This window comes from Coffea arabica, chromosome 2e, assembly GCF_036785885.1.
Source record: "Coffea arabica cultivar ET-39 chromosome 2e, Coffea Arabica ET-39 HiFi, whole genome shotgun sequence".
NCBI classification, from domain to species: domain Eukaryota; kingdom Viridiplantae; phylum Streptophyta; class Magnoliopsida; order Gentianales; family Rubiaceae; genus Coffea; species Coffea arabica.
Genome location: NC_092313.1, coordinates 5,993,645 through 6,012,994, shown reverse-complemented (window position 1 = coordinate 6,012,994; position 19,350 = coordinate 5,993,645). Strand labels below are relative to the sequence as shown.

Here is a 19,350-nt window from a genome sequence, read left to right as displayed (position 1 = left end):
CAGGTGCCAACGTCTATCTGTAACAATCTAAGGAGTCCCGTTCAAATAAATATTTGTTTAGTAACGGCCAGGGCCGTACGGTAGACGGACGTGTCAACGCCTTTGCAAATTTACAACCTTACCCTTTTGGATTCTGAGTGATGAAAGAAGTGGTGTTTGGGAAATAAGGGGTAAAATTGGATGCTGGCTGCTTAATTTTTGGTTGTTTTGGAATGTAATTAAGGGCTTGTTTGGAAGTGAGTTTTTTGGCCAAGTTTTTTAACAACTTTAGCTACAGGAACCCAAAAAAACTTATCAAATTTTTTAATCTACACACTTCAAAATATCTAATACACAAAAAACTTCTATCTTTCTTCTTCTTTCTCCCCCCACCCCATCCACCATACCTTCATCGCCGGCCACCACCTCTGCCGCCGTTTCCGGCGTCGGCCACCTATTCCGGCACCGGTGTTCCCAAATTTTTTTTTTCCTTCTTTTCTCCCTCCCTGGCCAAACTCCCCCGACCGATGCAGTAGCAGCAGTTACTTTCCTCCTGGTACTTGAAAACCTTTCATCTATCGAGAAAACCTACCCAGATTCCAACGAGCCTGCCTAGCTGACTTCTAAAGAGGTTGCATTCCTCCTTGTAGGCAGAGGCAGCATGAAAATGAAAGTCAAACAGAAGCAAGTCAATCCAGCAGATGATGAAGATGACCAGTTCGTTTGAAAGAAGAGATCTTGATCAAATGGTCAAGCAGAAAGCACAATTGACTTCAGTCACGCCAACGCTACGGCTGACGGGGGAACAGGGGAACAGAGGGGGTGGGGATGGCGGGGCAGAGGGGGTGGCGGGAAACGGGAAACGAGAAGGGGAACAGGGGAGGGGGAAACGAGAGAGGGGAGGGCTGGCGGGGGGAGGGGGTGACGTGCGGGGGAAGGGGCTGGGGGGTAGCGGGGGCCAAGCTGGCGGGGGGAAGGGCTGGCGGGGGGAGGGGAAGGCGCAGGGCAGCGGGGGCCAGGCTTGCAGAGGGGAGGGGGAAGGGGCAGAGGGGCTGGCGGGGGGAGGGGGAGGCGGGGGGCAGCGGGGGCCGGGCTTGCAGAGGGGAGGGGGAAGGGGCAGAGGGGCTGGGGGGGAAGGGGGTGGTGGGGGGAAGGGCTGGCGGGGGAGGGGGAGGCCGGGGGCAGCCGGGGCCGAGCTTGCAGAGGGGAAGGGGAAGGGGCAGAGAGGCTGACGGGGGAAGGAGGGTGGTGGGGGGAAGGGCTGGCGGGGGGAGGGGGAGGCTGGAGGCAGCGGGGGCTGGGCTTGTAGAGGGGAGGGGGAAAGGGCAGAGGGACTGGTGGGGGTGGCGGGGGAAATGCAGAGCAGAGGAGAAGGGGAAAGGGAGGAGAGGAGTGGCGGGAAGGGGAAGGAAGAAGAAGAAGAAAAAGAAAGAGAGGAAAGAAAAGAAAAAGGAAAAAAAGAAAAAGAAAAGGAAAAGAAATTCACCTTACAAAAACTTTTACAAAATTTTTTATCTTACAAAATCTACTACAAAAAAATTTTTCACCTTACAAAACTTCTACAAAATTTTTTCAAAAACTTCTACAGTGCACTACAGTAAAGTTTTAGACAAATTCCCAAAAAACTCAGGTTCCAAACAGGCCCTAACTTCCCGAGCAAATATATAGAAAATTTCAAGGTCAAAAAAAATTGATTTTAAAATTTCATCCAGCAATTAATATATTTTGGAGCCATTTGAGCTGAAGAGGTATAGTATTTAACAAGTCTAAAAACTTCACTTGGTAATGGGAGAGGCCTGGATTACATATGGTTAGAAATAGTGGCAGTGTGGATAAGTACCAAAAGAAAAGTTTTTCCTAGGATGAGAAAAAGTTTAGGAGGAAAAACTTTAGGTCTTACAAAGATTACTATAGTATGTGGAGTGTGCTTATCCCCATAAATTTCCTATAGAGAGGATTACATGTAATTAGAGGCGTTAAAATTGGTGATTTGGGCGAGTTTGGGTTGGGTAAAATTGGTAATGGGTATAAGTTAATCAACTCATTTATATCCATTTAATTAGATGGGTATAAATGGGTAAGTCAAAAAATGAATTGGGTAATCCAATTACCCATTTATTTTAACTTTTTGTAAATTCATTTAAATTCATTTTTGCAAACGAAGTTATCAATTTATACCATCCTTTACACTCATCATTCGTTTTAAATATTTATTTATAATACTCAATAAACCTAATTATCAAATTTTTTTCCATCTGTACTCTATGTTGTAAAATTACATACTATTTAATAATTAAACAATAAGAATATAAAAATTTGAACTAAATACTATAAAAATTAACATAAAAACGTAATTCAAAAATTTTGAACCTCTAACATTTTTCGTGTGTAAATTTAAAATTTCATTTTTGAAAAGTAAGAAAATAGGTTAAAACTTGTCATAAATTGGTAATTAAAGATGGCAACGGGGCGGGGTTGGGGCAGGCTGCCTACAAATCTCCCCCGCCCTCGCCCCATCCCCCGTTCCCCGCACCCCCCGCCCCGCTTCCCCCGCGGGTGCCCCCGACGGTCTAATAAAAATGTTATATAATTTATTATAGTTAAATTTTAGTAAATAATCAAGTACTAAAATATCAATACATCATCAAATTATTATTCATTGTAATTTCACAATTGAAACTTATAAAAACAATCAAACAAAAGTTATTTGCATACAATCCAACATGATGAAATAAATACAACTAAAGTAGTCAAGTTTTTACTTTTGACACAAATACAATCATTAGTTCATTATTGTGCTTGTGTTTTTTTTTTGAGAAAAAAAATGTTATTGTATTAAGTGTAATTAGGGATTTAGTATAACCAATTAATAATTTGTATTAGTACACATGTATAATTATTAGTATAATTGATAATATCAATTATATTACATATACTAATATACATTATATAATACATATAACTAATAATATCATTATCATAAATTTGTAACTAATTAAATTATATATTATATATTATATATATACATATATATTTTATATATTTATTTTTTTAAAACGGGTGGCGGGGCGGGGGTACACTCCACTGTCCCCCCCCCGTTTCTCCCCGCTCCCGCCCCCGCCCCATTAGCCCCCCGCGCGGGCACCCGCCCCCGTTGCCATCCTTATTGGTAATGCTGAAAAATGAGCAAGTTAACAAATTAAAAGAAAATAAAACCAAAAAATAATAATAATAATGACACAAAAGTAGTTAACATCATGATAAAATAAAAAAAATTGAAAAAAAAATAGGTGGGGGAAGAGAGGAGGTTTGGGGAAAGACAATTTTAAATGGGTTAATTGGGTTTGATGGGTTACCCAATAATACTCATTTATTAAATGGGTATTATTGGGTAACCCATTTATATCCATATACAAAAATTTAAGATACCCAAACCCATCTATTCATGGGTGGATGTGGGTAAACTTAATTAAATGGGTTTGTTTGACAGCTATACATGTAATATATAACTTTACTTACCAACACTAGGATAAAAGGATACTACTGTTAATTACCACAATAATTACTTATCTTTCGAGGTAAGGAGTAGTAGTTGCTTTTTCTTTCTTTTTTGGGTAGAAGGGAGAAGTACTTGCACCGATGAGCAAGAACAGTTATACACCTCTTGTTCAAAATTCAGATAATTTTTCAAGTATAGATGACGCTCCTCCTTTGTTCAAACTATGTAGAATTCAAGGTTGCAGAGGAAGTCATAAATGTGATAGCATGCAGTATATTATGAAGCATAAATGACGGGAATAAATGTGTATGAACTTTGAAATTTGTAAGGTTAAACATGGCTGCCTGAAATCCAAACCAAGCAGTTAATTTCTGGATGGCTTGGGGACCCTTCCAAACTCAAAGCAGAGGAAACCCCAATAAATGAAAGTGTTGAAAACTTCAAATAAGCTGGTGAAAGTTTAAAATTAGGTGTCCAACTCCACATATCACCTAACCCCGGTGACCACAAAGTTTGATTCTTGAGAATGCTGGATCGAACTTTATAAATTAGTACTAACATTTCATTATACGAATATGCTATCAATTCCGCAGGACATATATTAATTAGCATTAAGCACGTTTTTAATCTAAAACCAAAAAGTTTATTGTTGTTGGAAGCTTCACTAATCTTTTTTCTTTATGTGTGTTGTGAGTTGCACTACTAGTGAAGTAGTGATGAAAGGAAATACTACTCCCTCCCTTTTTTTATAACTGACGTTTAAGGTTTTGCACGCCAATTAAGAAAAGTTTTTTATTGTTTAAATCTATACACTACTTTCCTTTTGTACCCTCATTAATTGTCCAATTCTCCCATGTTTTCTCTCACTAGAGTACTAAATGGAAAAGAGAGATAAAAGGGTAAAATTGTGAAAAAATAATTAATGCTGCATGGGGATAGTAAAACGACAGATAAAAGTACTTAAGAGCAAATTTCTTAAACGTCAGTTATAAAAAAAGGGAGGGAGTATTAAGAATTTTCCCTCAAAATGAAAAGGGGGTAAAGCATCAAAATTTGATGTTATCGATCATGATTCATGAGGACCACAGACTAATAATTGTCTCAGGGTACAAGCTCGCGGTAGATTTTACTATCATTTATCAACGATCAGTCTTATAATGATGATATCGGAAGTTGAAGCACTCGAAACATAAATGTTGCATGCCATTAACTTGTGACATATATACACTCCATCATTTTACAAGTATAGCAAGTCAACAATTAAGCGTCTTTTGATGATCTTGGATTTCTCACTTAGCTCTGTTTGAGCCTTTGACCATAAGTTTAATTAGGTGTGTTTGTGGAACGAAGACCCCAAGAATGTACTAACGTTTTTAATTAATTAATTTCAGTCCATTGTATAATAAATGGAGCTACAATTTAGAGTTCCAATGACTCTTTTGTAGACCTCGGTAGACAATTAAAATAAGTTCGGTGATAGTGATACCAATATAGACGCCAAATGAAGACGTCTTTTGATGAAAAACACGGGCATTGTTCAATTGTCAAAAAGCTTATTAGGTTTTGGTTTAATGGAAAAATAGTTATGGTTGAGCAGTTCTCCTACTCAAATTGAAAAATACGGGTATGTTTCAATTTCAATTTGGTGGTTCACTAGTATGTTTCAATTTCAATTTGGTGGTTCACTAGTCTGATCTGGATGCCTATGATATTCTCCAATTTTGCAAGAGAGAGTGTACAGGTTATCAGCAGGCAGGATTAGACATTCGTGTGTTGTTTAATATTCATTTCTGAGTTATCTGTTTGGATTAGCTGTTTTTGCGAATATATTTGAAAAATTTTACTGTAACAGTGTATATGAAAAATTTGTACCATAAAAATTTTTTGAAAATTTTGATATATTGTATGGATGAGATATTTTTTGAATTATTGTGTATTACTGTAGCATTGTCTTTGAAAAACTTGTTTTTGAAAAAATGACTAATCCAAACGGTGGTACTTGAAGTATATCTCATCACGCCTAAAACACATACTACTAGTTAAGCAGGATAGGAAATCGAACCAGTGGGCTCCTTGCTTTCTAACATCCCGTTCCAAAATTAATTATAACGTAAATCAAAATTGTGAAGTTTAGGAAAAGGTAGCATAATTATAATCAAGTCACGCCAGCAGCCAGTCTGAATTTTTTCATATATTGCGGATAGACGACACCAAGTCTGATAAAGGATGCGTGGGAAGTGCAGGTTTTAAATCTCAGTCTTGTCCAGTCCAGTTTTGAGGAAACAAAAAATTAACCATCATCCATATGCTATATACTCCAATATATCTACAGTTTATCCAACCAATGTACGAGTACTAAGTAGGGTGCAAAGCAGCTTTTCTTTTTCTGCATTGTCTTTGTTAATTAAATAAAGTAATTCCCCTCCTCTTAGGAATTAAGTAGGAGTTAGTCGATGTCTCGTTTGGTTGCTTAGTTCTCTGTTTTTTGGTTGACATCCTTTTGGTCGTATTCAACTCTACTGATAATTGACACCTTAACCTAATAATGCTTTCCTCTGTTGTTGGCATGTTGCGAATATATATATATGGTCTTCTAGTTCAGTTCTCCTCTCCGGTGAGGTAAGTAGAATGTGTCGCCGCCTATTCTCTTGTCTCTATAGACTACAACATATACTGCCTCATCACAAGTCATAGCGGTAACTTATTAACAAAGAAAGAAAAAGGGAGCGGCAAAAAGTTCCAAACGGAAACGGCTAGCTAGTTAACAACTGATTTAAACGAATGCAGAAAAAGCTAATCAAAGACACCGTGCCTGCCTTTTTGCGCTTTCTAAATTTCCCGTTGCCAACAAAACCCACAACCTTTATTTGACTTTCTACCATGCAAAGGCCGACTGATTCCTCCCCTCTTTTCTTTTCATCTACCAACTTTAGCTGCCAGTCAGTAGTTGCATTTAATTTCCACTCGACGATTGGGTGGCAACTGGCCTTTTGTTTTTTGAATTCGACGGGCACCCATGCATGCATCAGAAATGAAATCCAGTGGATAGATAGCTTTTGAAAACGGGCATCTTCTCCTCTTCAATTTTGAAGTACTCCTAACAAACAGAAGCCAATCCCAAAAAACAGCGAGTTTTCATTTCAAAGTCATCCCCCGCTTTGCATGCACGTGCAATTGCTCCTATACATCTCATTCATGACTCTATTGATGGCCTTTTGTTCAAATCAACCAAACATCTCTGCCGTACCCATAAAAATTAAAAAGGGTTTGGAATTTAGGCGCAACGAAACGTGAAAATCAAACTACATGTTGTTGTAAGTTCATTGAGGATTGATCGTGTACTATCATGGCAAATAAGCAGTTGAGTGCACTTGCGATGTTGTGTTGTTGCATATGTCATAATGTCATGTCTCGTTCGTCCATCAGCAAATAAGTCAAAGGGTGTAGAAATGTAGTTGAAAACTAATATGCCGCTGTTGGGCAAAGGAGTTTTTGGCCAAGTTTGTCTCCTACAAATTTATTAATAACTTTAACTATACTAATTTCAAATTTTTTAAATTACACATTTCAAAATACCCAAAACATACAAAAAAAATTTCATTTTAAAAATTTTTCCTACAATTTCTACAATAAGTTATAGTAAAATTTGAAAAAAACATCCAAAAAAGTCATTTGTCAAATTGGGCCTATATATTCTTTCTGTCTCGTAAAGATAAGTTTATTTTCCTCCTTTTTGTGATTGTTTCAAATTATAGGCCTATTTCTCTTTTTTTTTTAATAAAAAATTATTTAATCTATCAATTTGCTACTATCCCCGTATTTAATGTACATCCTTATCAACAGATACACTATTCTATTGATTGATGAACCACTTTAGCAGTAATAAAAATACAACTAAAGTAAACGTACTAGTATTAACGGGCCAGCACAAGAGGAAAGTATTATGTAAAAAATGATTACATTAACTATATTAATTTACACTTCTTGATCCGTGTGATAGCGGAGGGAGTACCTTGTTAGCATTAAGTGGTAAATATAACTACTAATAAGTAGTCATAAAATTGAAAAAGAAAAAAAAAACAAGAAACAAAAGATTAGCCAGTTCGACAGCATTTCATAGTTTAATTTTTCATCAAGTTCCTCGGCTTGATGTTAACATGATCCGTTGATACCTCACCATTCAATATAGGGTGTTTAATTTCATATGGAACTAATTTTAATGTTTGCTCTTTCAGCCTAGAATCTAGATGCTTTTGTTGGTTGTAAAGCAGGTAAGATTAAGGGTGCATTTGATAAAATTTAAGTCTGAAAACTAAAATTTGAATTCATTAAATTATTGAATTGTTAATGTGTAAATTTGATACATTTTGAGTGTATATCATATTAAATGATAAGTGAATAGCTTATCATTTATTTTTTGATTCAAGTTTTGCCTATGAAATTCAGTGTTACTTCATATGTTCAATGTTTTGTTATCAAACGCGTCTATATATATTAAGATCTGAATCTATTAAATTTAAATGTTGAATTAAATTATCAAACAAAGGCCTAACTCATGAATCCAACACAAATGCCCCAAGTCCTGGTGTTCTCTGACGTAGGTAGCTTGTCCATTGGTGCCTAAACTAATTAGGGGAATATTTAAACCACTCTCCAACTTCCTTAGAATAACCGACTCCCTTTGCAAATTTTTTTTTTATGGTGTGCCGATCCGCCTAAAACACACATCAAGAGCAATACCTAATTTAAGCGCAACGGATCTTCTGTCCCACACCCTGTGCCACTCTCTGTCCCACTTTTTATTATATTGCTATTTTTCCTTCATAAACATCATGTTTTAATTCTTTTTTATTTCCTTAAGATCCAATAACTATTAATTGAGTAATACACAAAATTTAACAAACTCAAAAAAATCAAAATGCATAAAAAATGAGATTTTTTATGAATTTTCTGCTGTATTTTTTAATTTTCTATTATATATTACTTTTTTGAAACTGTTGTATATATTTTTTACTTAATTAATAGTTATTGAATCTTAAGGAAACAAAAAAGAATTAAAACATGATGTTTATGAAGGAGAAATAGCAATATAATAAAAAGTGGGACAGAGAGTGGCACAGGGTGTGGGACAGAAGATCCGTTGCGTTAATTTAAGTGTCTAACCAAATTTTGGCGGTCATTATGGCGTCCAAAAGCTAATCTGGATTGGTAACAGACACACGACCCCATACTTGGAATCCAGAGTCCAGCGTGCGTCTGCCTGACTTGGGCCAAGGCGAAACCCTGCCTTTTCTGGACCTTGATTTAACTTCAGGTGAGGCCTGCATTTGGGGCATGCCGCAGATTTACGGGCAAGAGACCCAGACCCGCGACCACTTACATCGGGGACATTCTTCGTTACCATTTGAAATAAATTCTTACTGTCCTTGTGCGCAAAATTTTGCATTTCCTCTTTAATTTTTGTCTTATAAAGAGTATTTCTTATTAAGTGTTTGAAAGGTGATTTTGATTATTTCTATTTTACTTACTACGAACTACATAACATTTTCTTCTTTTTTTTTTTGTCGAAACGATGGATGTCCTATAACCTAATCTAGCCTAGTCTAAAACGATGGATGTCCTATAACCTAATCTAGCCTAGTCTAAAACGATGGATGTCCTATAACCTAATCTAGCCTAGTCTAAGGGGAAGGGGAGGGGGTTCGATGTGAGTACAGACTCCATCGATGCCACAAATTGTGGCAAATTTGTGAGAGGCAGGGATTGAACCCCTGACCTCCAGTATCACCTTTAATGGTGATAACCACTGGATCAAATGGCCAGTGGCACCTGCATTTTATGTCATCTTTAGAATATTAAGACAAAATATTTTACAATCTAAACCTATGTGCTACACGCTAGGACATAAAAGATAAATGAAAAGATAGATAACAGGGACCCACGAACTAAAACATAAATGTTTCAGTAAAGATCTTGAATCATTCAACTGAGGAGCCAGGACCAGGAGAATCAAGAATGATCAATCGAAAAAGAACCAGAAAAGAAGAAGCAAGAATTTACACCAAAGGTTCATCCAGAGAGCCAGCGCGAGAGATAAAGTATTAAGCAACACTTTTATCTTGCTTCATCAATTCTTAAAAGCCAGGAGGGTATGTTTTCTCTTCCTCTCTTTTTTTTGTTTTTTTTCTCCAGCAACGCTGTTGTGTACACTGAGTGCCCTTTTGGATGTCTGTTTCATCATTGTCTTGTAATGCAAGAATTTACTTATTTGTCTTACTAATTTATTATTTGCAATAGCTATCTATAGGATGGATGGTGATATTCTGCCTTATGTTTATTTGCTTTTGGCTATAATTTTCTTTAAGGTTGTTAAATTTGATTTATTCGGTTTATTTGATATGATCATGCCTCCTGCTTGACTTTGTCTATTTTATCGGGTGTCTTTTGCTGAATTCTGATGGCTTTCACTTTTCTTGGCGTTTGGGGTGGGATTTTGCAAGGTTTATTTGTTTATGAGAATTGGCTGTACTTGACTCAATCTTTCGCCATACCACAGAATTGCCGAAAACCATTCGTTTTGACCTGATTTTGCCTGTCGTATGCTACCATCTTAATGGGAATTTCATGTATCAGGAACAGTTCTGATAGAAAGAGTTGTTTGTTCTCAGAATATGTTATGATGCTATTATCTTCTAGTAGAGAAGAAATTGCACCTTGGATAAAGGTGTAATTTTGGTAATAAGCATGACTAGGTTTCTCATGACAATGCTGACTCTACAAAGCATGTGTGCAGTGTGCAGTGTTCAGCCTTGCCTTTAGGTGTGACTTGTGAGCAGACCCCTTTATTTTATTTTATTTTTTTTATTATTATTATTTTTGTGTCTGTGTGCTGAGCTTTCTCCTGTTTAGACAAACATTTCAATTAGGAAGATAAGAGAAGACCACAAAGGTAGATGGAATGATGTTCCACAGTGACTTTTGTTCATGAGCCTTTTGCATGTCTGACAGCTGTAACAATCCCATGTATTGCTTTGGTTAAACTTTAACAGCTTTACGACCTGCACTTGTTTTACATGTTGCATTGCTTTTAGTGCCGGATTAAAAGCCGGAGTGAAACTGGGTCAAAATTGAATTAGTGTACGGCATTCCTGATCCAGACTGTTCTGAATTAGTGTCACCCTTAGATTTTGGTATTATTTGCTCAATTGATCCATGTCATACTCCGTTTGCAGTTGTGTAGCAAGAGCATGAAGGTGAAGACCTTTTGTTGAACAATTCTATCAAGCCAAGGAAGTGGATAGGTTGCACTGACCTGTGTTCTATTAATTTGGTCTTAGATGTGGCCTCTATATCTTCTTTTCAACAAGTTTTTGAAAGCAGAAGAAGAAAATAATCAGGGACCACCTGGGACTTATTTGAACTTGGTCGAGTCTTACCCTTTTAAGCTGCTTTTGAGCAAGGAGAGGTCCAAAAATGACACCTTATCCCATTCAGGCTCTATTGAAGTAAGTCAATTAGCAAAGCTTCATTCCGTGGATACTTTTCAAACTACATTTTTTGATGCTGTGAATTTCATAGTTCGTCCGTCACATGCTGTTTATGGTTTTAAGGTACCACACATAAACCAGCAGTACACATGGGATTGTGGACTTGCTTGTGTTTTGATGGTTCTGAGAACTCTAGGCATCAACAGTGGTGATATTCAGGAACTGGAAGGCCTCTGTTGTACGACAAGGTGCCATCTATTTCCATTACTGTGGCAGCTTTATTAATGTTCTTTCACAGAAACATACTTTTCTGCTGCTCTGAATGCCCCATGGTCCAGTACCTCACTGTTTGCTCTTTTTGTCCATATACTGTGTGCCTTTATGGCAAAACCTTTGCTGGGATATGTATGACTTTACATATTCACGATAAGAACTTTTAGGTGAATTTGTGTAGTTGGGCTTCTTATAATTACTTGATTAGCACATGAGGAATCAAGATCTAGAATTCTGTAAATTCATAATATGGTGAAACTTTTTGTTAAATTGGTGAAAAGGCAGTGGTACGAGTTTCTTGCTTGAAAAGTCCAATCAACCCACGTGATCTAGATTTCGGAAATAGTTGTATGACATTTATATGCCCATACGAAGGAATCTGAATAAGATATTGAAAGCATCTTTATAATGCCAAGGTCGGCCTTCCATTTGTAGTAAATCTTTGTTGACTAGCACTTATAAGAGCTTATCTTGGAAAGAATACATATTGACATGTTGTTCTCACATCTCATAAGCTCCTTGTTCCTGCAAAATCAGACAATTTTCTTGCTGAAGTTACCTTTGAAACTGTTTAATACAAATTAAACAAAACACCAGAAAAGGCTCTTCAATTACATTTTAATATCGAAGTGTCAAGATTGCTCGATTCTATTTCTTCTTCCCCTCAGGCCATTTTTATGTGTGTTGTTGTTTATCTTCTGCAGCAGTTCATTTCGTATTATGAAACTTATGGCAAAATGCATGAAAGGATATCAAGGTTATTTGATTGTGTATTTTCGCTAAAGTTGAGTTCAATAGAGTGCTGTTTTCTAGAAAACATAGATGGAATATTTCCAATTTTATTAGGAACTTATGTTTAACCTTCACAGGTTATCTGACCTGGAATGCAGGGAAAGGTGAATGAGCTTTTTGCTCACCTTTCATTTGTCTTTTCAAAGCTTCCATCCTGGTTATCCCACTTAACTTTGTTCTGAAGTGCAGGCCCTCTAATGATTGGATCATTTTGTAGCTGAGTTTTTGTGATTCAAATGCATATGAATGTATGTCTTGTGTAGAGATTTAACTTCTTACATTCCTTTGCAATCTGTATCGAATTGATGTTTGCATTTCTAAATTGGAAGCTGCTATATCTAAAGTATTAAATTTTTAGGTCAGAATGAAAGATATTTGACCCCACAACATCCTACTTTCTACTCACATGCATTTGTTGATAGAGTGGGACCTAATTATTTTATGCTTCCTTTTTAGAGTATTATATCTTCCTTTTTTTTAACACCATGTTAAGCTTTTATGGCTATATTGTTGACGGTAATTGCTCCATAAGTCTAACACCATTCTTTTCTGCAGTATTTGGACAGTTGACTTGGCATATCTATTGCAAAAGTTTTCAGTTAAATTTTCCTACTTCACAGTAACATTAGGAGCCAACCCAAATTTTCTTGGGGAGACTTTCTACAAGGTGATGTCCAATTTCATGAATGAATTTGTATATCTGCAATAATCTGCTTGAATTTTTAGCTGCTACTTTTGGGCTGTTCAGGTGGAAGATAGCTTTTTTTTTTTGGTTTATGTATCAGTTTGAGTCTTGTGGTCGCAGATATCATTAAGATGCCTTTTGAACCCTTGAAGAATTTTACGACTGGCTTGTACCTGTTACAACTTTTAACTGGTTTACTGCCTGATTGATTTTTTGTTTAATATTTGGCAGGACAGTCAGATATTAGATTATGACTACTCCTACTCTCTCTCTCTCTCTCTTTGATTTCTCTAGTAACCATATTCTACATGCTGGAATTTTTGCCGCTGACCTTATTATAATAATTTGACAGGACATGGATAAAACTGTAAACCTTTTATATGTGAAATAGTTTTGCATTGGCTTTTTGTAAATCATCAGTTTTTCAATGGTAAACTGGACTTGTGAAACTTTTGTTTCAAACTCTAGTTCCCTAGTTCCGTGGAAAAACCTTTATGTATTAAGGTCCAACAGACTGGGGATTCTGATGTGTCTCACTGTATAACACTTCATGACTGTTTAAATTGATAATGGCTTAGAATTAAGCCTACATGTTGAAATCTGCAGCTTCTAAGTCTGCTGGTTACCACCTTTCTGTTCCGACCTGTTATTGCCTGTTATGGCATATTAGTTTCCATTGTCTGATGTGCTTCGCTTGAATGATTATTTTATTTCAATCATGATGACCTTATCTAAGTAGCCTTTGATAAATTGGTTGTCTAAGAACAGCTAGAGCAAATATGCAGAAGCACAAGTTTTTGTTCTTTGTTTCCATATTACCCATGCTTTCCTCTTTTTTTTTGTTTCCTTCTTTTCTCTTTTCTTTTTTGTTGGGAAAAATTTAGATTATTAGATTGAGCTAGAAGAGTGGTTTTTCCAAGCCAGAAAAGTGGTTGTGTGTTTTTCCTTGGGATCTGTAAGGTCATTTAGTTGCGTGGTCTTATTTGTAGCCATCTTTTTTTGAACCCTTTAGCTTTGTATTACCGCATTAATTCCACTCTACCTTTACTCTGTTTTTGGTATTTGAGGTTAAATACTGAAGACAAGAAACTTGAGTAGCTAAATTTATCCAAAGCATTTTGGCATTGGTGTAGCTCACTTACTTTCATTAGCTTTTTGTCATTCTGCCATGTGCTGTTTTCTCAAAGAAGAGCTTTTGCAGGACCAACTTCCAAGTGATCTACTGCGAGTTGATATGCTATTTAAGAAAGCACGTGATGCTGGAATAAATATAGAGGTAACTTCGATTCTTATCCTTCATTGTTATAGTGTTTCCGGAGATTCCATAGTCGGTCCAAACAGCATCTCAACATAATAGTACTTAACTGTCAAAACTAGAAGAGACATTACGGAGTAATGTGGTGTAACATTTAGAATTTACCGATAAAGTAGATGAGGTGATGAGGCCACATAAGTTTGATGTCAGCCTTAAGAAAAAACTTGATAATTTGCTCTTTAGAATAATGGCTTCCCTCTCATCTTCCCCCCCCCCCCCCTTTTTGTCTGGTTCCTTTTATTCAAAGAAAGAAAATAAAAGAAGATATGTGAAAAGGAAATTAGATAGAGTATTCATAAGCAGCCATAAATAATGGAAAAACAAAGCAAGACCTGGGTAGTTGATCTTGATCTTTGCATTTTTATCTTCTGTATGTTGAAGCATCTAATATTTATTTTCAAGTCTAATCACTAATTCTTTTTGCCTCTTGTTCCTTTCTTCAGAAAGGATCTGAATTTGTGTGAATCCAGCTTTTTTGAAGTATATCTTGTTTGAGTCTCTGTTCATCTGATATTAGACATGTGGAATCTTTTAGTCTCTTCATCCTTGTGAAATCACATCTTGTTTGTTTTACAGTGCAGATCTATTAGTGGAGAAGAAATTGCGTCGATGGTATTGTCTGGAAATTATATCGTAATTGCTTTAATTGATCAGTATATATTAAGGTATATCATTTTACTTCTTTCCAATATATATTTGGAAAATGGCCTTTCCACTTTGGGTGTCCATTCATCCATTTTGACTTTAACTTTGGCTTTAAGAAGAAGGCAGCTGCCCTGTATCCTTTTTCTCCTATGCCTCTATCGATGCTTCAACTGAAATTTTTCTTATCAAAATCTTATCTTAACACTGATTTCTCCCTTTTGCATTTCCTTTGTGATACTTCTATGCAGTCGATCTTGGATAAAGGATGTTTGCATATCGGGCATCTATGATGATTGCCCAGGTTATACTGGTGAGAATCGTTGCTTTTTCTTCTTAGGTGTCCTTAACTTCTGAACTTGTTATCTTTCTTTCGGTAGAAAAATGAGTAATGTAATCATATATTGGAAGATACAGCCTTCCAAAGATGAAGAGCTCTTACCAGTTCACATGGTGCTTCATTAAGAGTTTCGGAATATGGAGGATGATGTGGAAACTTTGGAAATCCTAAACATTCTCAGAAAAGCTTAGATTGTTTTTTAAACATCCAATAGCTGCATATCACACATGAGATAGAGAGATCTTATCTTTAAACTTTGTTATAGATTATTTGGTGTATCCAAGTGGGTAAACTAGCATTTTTCATCATTTGTTGAAGGCTAGAAATATTTTGCCATTTGTTTGTTATAGGATTACATAGTCAACAGTCTCAAATATATTAGATAAGTGTCTATATTTTGAAATAATTGGAATAAGTTTCGAGAACCAACCTACTTTTACAGCACTAACTTATAAGACTGGATTGTGTTTAATTTTCAGGAAAAAATCACCTTGATTTAGGAATGAAAATGGAGTTCCAGTTACTTAAGCTGCTGCCGTGGCTTAACTGGATACATTTTTTCTGAATGTTTCTAGTTAATGAGCATCAACAATTCTCACTCACTCAACCACTGGATCAAGTGGAACAGATGTTCCCTTAATTTTTATTTATGGATGCACCATTATGCACAAGTCAAGCATTCTTTGCCCCTAGCAGGCATATTTTACCTTAAATGTCTCGTAGCTGTATCATTCTTAAATCTTAAACCGTACCACCTACTAAGAGACATCCTTGCAACGTTTCTAATGTACTGTTTTGGCCAAAAGAGTTGTGATACTCGTGCTCGTATCTGAAATACAAATTAGTGAAGGAATTGAATTGTGTTAGAATTAACTATTAAGAGAATATATTTGTTTAAGAAGATAATAATCATAAGAAACTGAAGCGCAGTTGCAGATTATGTGAGCAAGTAATACCTTGATGAGATGGTAGGACGATTACAAGCTTGATGTTTAATGGTTCTGATAGGTGATCGTTATGTTCACAAATTTTCATTGATAGAAGTATTGCAAGCTTGATATTCTTTAGATATGATACTGATCTTCCAATTCAGTGATTAATCCCCATGATTAGTATGTAAAGATAGTAATTGTCTGTACTCATTTTAATTTGAGATCATCGCCTGTGTAATTTTGGCTGTTAGTTTAGTCCTTGAAACTAGGTCAACCATTTATAACAACAAGCACATGCTTTAGCTTTGTCAAAGTTGTAGGATCTTCACCGTAAGACCTTGTTTCATGGTGAATTTATTGTTGAACTGAGCTCTTTTGCTCTCGACTGACCTTCAGTCTCCTCTTGCAGTCTTATCATTTTACTTGTGTCAGTCCTTTTTATTTGTGAATTTGGTTGAACGATATTGCAGGTCACTATGTCATAATTTGCGGTTATGATGCTGCTACGGATGAGTTTGAAATTCGGGATCCTGCTAGCTCAAGGTTTCTAATATCATTTGATCATCCCCTTATCGGGTCTGCTGTATGTGTGTGTCTGTGATGTATGTGCATTTTTTGTGTGTGTCTGCTGTATGATCTTCCTTGCTCATGTAATGACTGGTTTGGTTTGTTGATTCTGTTACATGAGTTTTACATGGATAGTTGTTCAAATATAGATCTTGACTACACTGAATGGATATGTACAACCATTTGTTGTCTGAAGAGCAGCATTGAAGCAAGCTTGTTTAAGTAACATCTACTGTACCTAATTTGCAGCAAACATGAGAGGATGACGTCAAGACGTCTAGAAGAGGCCCGCAAAGCCTTTGGCACTGATGAAGATCTTCTTTTGGTAATCTATTTCCATAACAAATTTCTGTTCCTTCACTTTCATGCCTAAAACTTGGACATTCTTCTGTATCTTAATTCTGAGTTCAGTTATATCACTCATACGCTACTGCATCTTTCAAAGCCTGTAGCTATTTGACCTCTCAAACTATTTTCCTTATAGAAGTTTAACCTTAGTATTTGCAATGCCTATTTCAAATAACCTTATAAAAAGGAGTAATTTATCATCAAACAAGCAACATTTCCTATCCTTATCCTCCATTATGAGCAAAATGGCTGCATACAAGTTTTGTGCCGACTGCAAGCTGCATCCCGGTTTATCTGAATATGGATTTGATAATGGACAGGTCTTGTCATTTATCTCCAGTACTTTCAGTTATAGATCTGCACTCATGCATCTTGATTATTACAGCTTTCTGAGTGCATCAAGAAGGACCTATATGCCACAAATATGTTATGGTCATCTTAAGTGTTCGCTATTCGAGCTTCGATTTTTATCCTGTTCTAGCGCTTTCTTACTACATGAAGTCTATTACAATATTGGCAAAGAAAGCTTCATAATTTAAGCATTGAAGCGGAATTATTATCATTTTTTAAGTCTATAGTGACCGAATTTTTTACTTGTTTTCATACGGGCGTAATTCTTTTGTTAGATAATATGATTGTGCTCTGGAAGCCACTGAATTTGGGTATTTTATTTCTATGCAGATCTCCTTGGAGAAAGAACAGAAGGGCAGTAATCCTTTTGGGTCACTATTTCCTCATAATTGTTGAATGCTGATATTTCTGGGATCTGGCAAGCCGTCGGTTGCATGTGTAGCATATGGCAAAGCTAATTATGTATAGTTGTAGATTGAGCAGATGGGCATTAATTGATATGGTCATTGTATTACCCCTCGTGTAATTGGTTCTCATTGATAAAATGAACGGAGTATAAAAATTCTTCTAATACACTGACAGTATTATATACTGTTACACTTGAATGTACGATATATATGTAAAATTTGAGTTTTAAATTCAAATAATATGTTATGTATTTAATGATAAAAGTGTATACAAGATAAATAATGTAAGATTAATCCTATTTATTAACGTTTCACAATTATCTTTTACAAAAGAAGATATTATTTTTAGATATGGAAATAAAAACAAATAGTTGGTTTAATGGGATAACTAGCAATTAGCTAGATACTCTCTCTCCATTTTTTTTGTCACAACGATAGAATTCTTATAAGTTAATCTAACCTAATCTAGGGGGCTTGATGTGAGTGGAGACTCCATCGAAGATGGTCAATTAAGGCCACCACATATAGTGACAAATTAGTGGGAGACAAGGGTCGAACCTTTGACCTCTCACATCACCAAGACTTGAGTCGTGGTGACCACCAGGCTTTTAATTAACTGGATATTCGTAATGTTATATTTTAATCATAAGAAGTATAAAAAGGGGAGTTGGCTGATATGAGTGCAATAGTGATGGTCCCGTATGGGCACCATCAGTAGGTGGTTAATTATGGAATTTCACTTTTATGTTTTGGTGTTGGACAGATTGACTTGATTAACATATACGGTGGTGGTGTTAGCTTATGTGGAAGCAATTGGGAGCTTCTGAAGTTGCATGTCTTGCATGTCTTTGTTAAAAACAGTGCAAATGTGCTTTAGACAGGTGGCTAAATTTGAAATTTCACCTTAACATGTTAGTATTGTATAGATTGAGTTTACATTACTTTTGTTGCCTTATTACGTGGAAGCAATTGGAGGCTTACCCATTTATTTTAATTTTTTTGTAATCTCATTTAAATTCATTTTTGCAAACTAAGTTATCAATTTATACCACCCTTTACACTCATTATTAGTTTTAAATATTTACTTGTAATGTTCAATAAGCCTGATTATCAATTTTTTTTCATCCATACTCTATGTCGCAAAATTACATACTATTTAATAATTGAACAATAAGAATATAAAAATTTGAACTAAGTACTATAAAAGTTAACATAAAAATTTAATCCAAAAATTTTGAACCCCTAGCATTTTTTTCATGTGTAAATTTAAATTTTCATTTTGGAAAGGTAGGAAAATAGGCTAAAACTTGTCATAAATTGGTAATGCTAAAAAATGAGTAAGTTAACAAACTAAGAGAAAAAAAATAATAGAATAAAATCAACAAATAATAATAATAATAATGAAACAAAAGTAGTTAACATCTTGACAAAATGAATAATCTGAAAAAAAGAAAGGGGGTGGAGAAAGAGATGAGGTTTGGGAGAAGACAATTCTAAATGATTTAATTGAATTTGATTATTTATCCAATAAAATTAAATGGGTATTATTGGGTAACTCATATGCAAAAATTTAAGATACCCATATCCATCTATTCATAGTCGAGTATGGATAAATTTAGTTAAATAGGTTTGTTTGTCATCTATAGTTTTGCAACAGCTGTTGACATTAGTTTTCTACCATGCAACCACCTATTTTTGTTAATGTAAATAGTGGTTTTGTCTACAGTTCTTTG

The 19,350-nt window shown here is 35.7% G+C and overlaps 1 protein-coding gene across 1 annotated transcript; it reads left to right on the top strand.

Annotated features, from left to right (window-relative positions):
- The first annotated feature begins 9,341 nt into the window (after positions 1–9,341).
- On the top strand, positions 9,342–17,815 carry LOC113730426 (guanylyl cyclase 1). The gene is made up of 11 exons (XM_027255090.2): positions 9,342–9,627; positions 10,711–10,731; positions 10,816–10,983; positions 11,089–11,213; positions 12,586–12,697; positions 13,917–13,991; positions 14,607–14,695; positions 14,924–14,985; positions 16,415–16,487; positions 16,761–16,836; positions 17,541–17,815. The coding sequence occupies exons 2-11, from the start codon at positions 10,726–10,728 to the stop codon at positions 17,604–17,606; spliced, it is 852 nt and encodes a 283-aa protein (XP_027110891.2). The 5' UTR covers positions 9,342–9,627; positions 10,711–10,725; the 3' UTR covers positions 17,607–17,815.
- Positions 17,816–19,350: the final 1,535 nt, after the last annotated feature.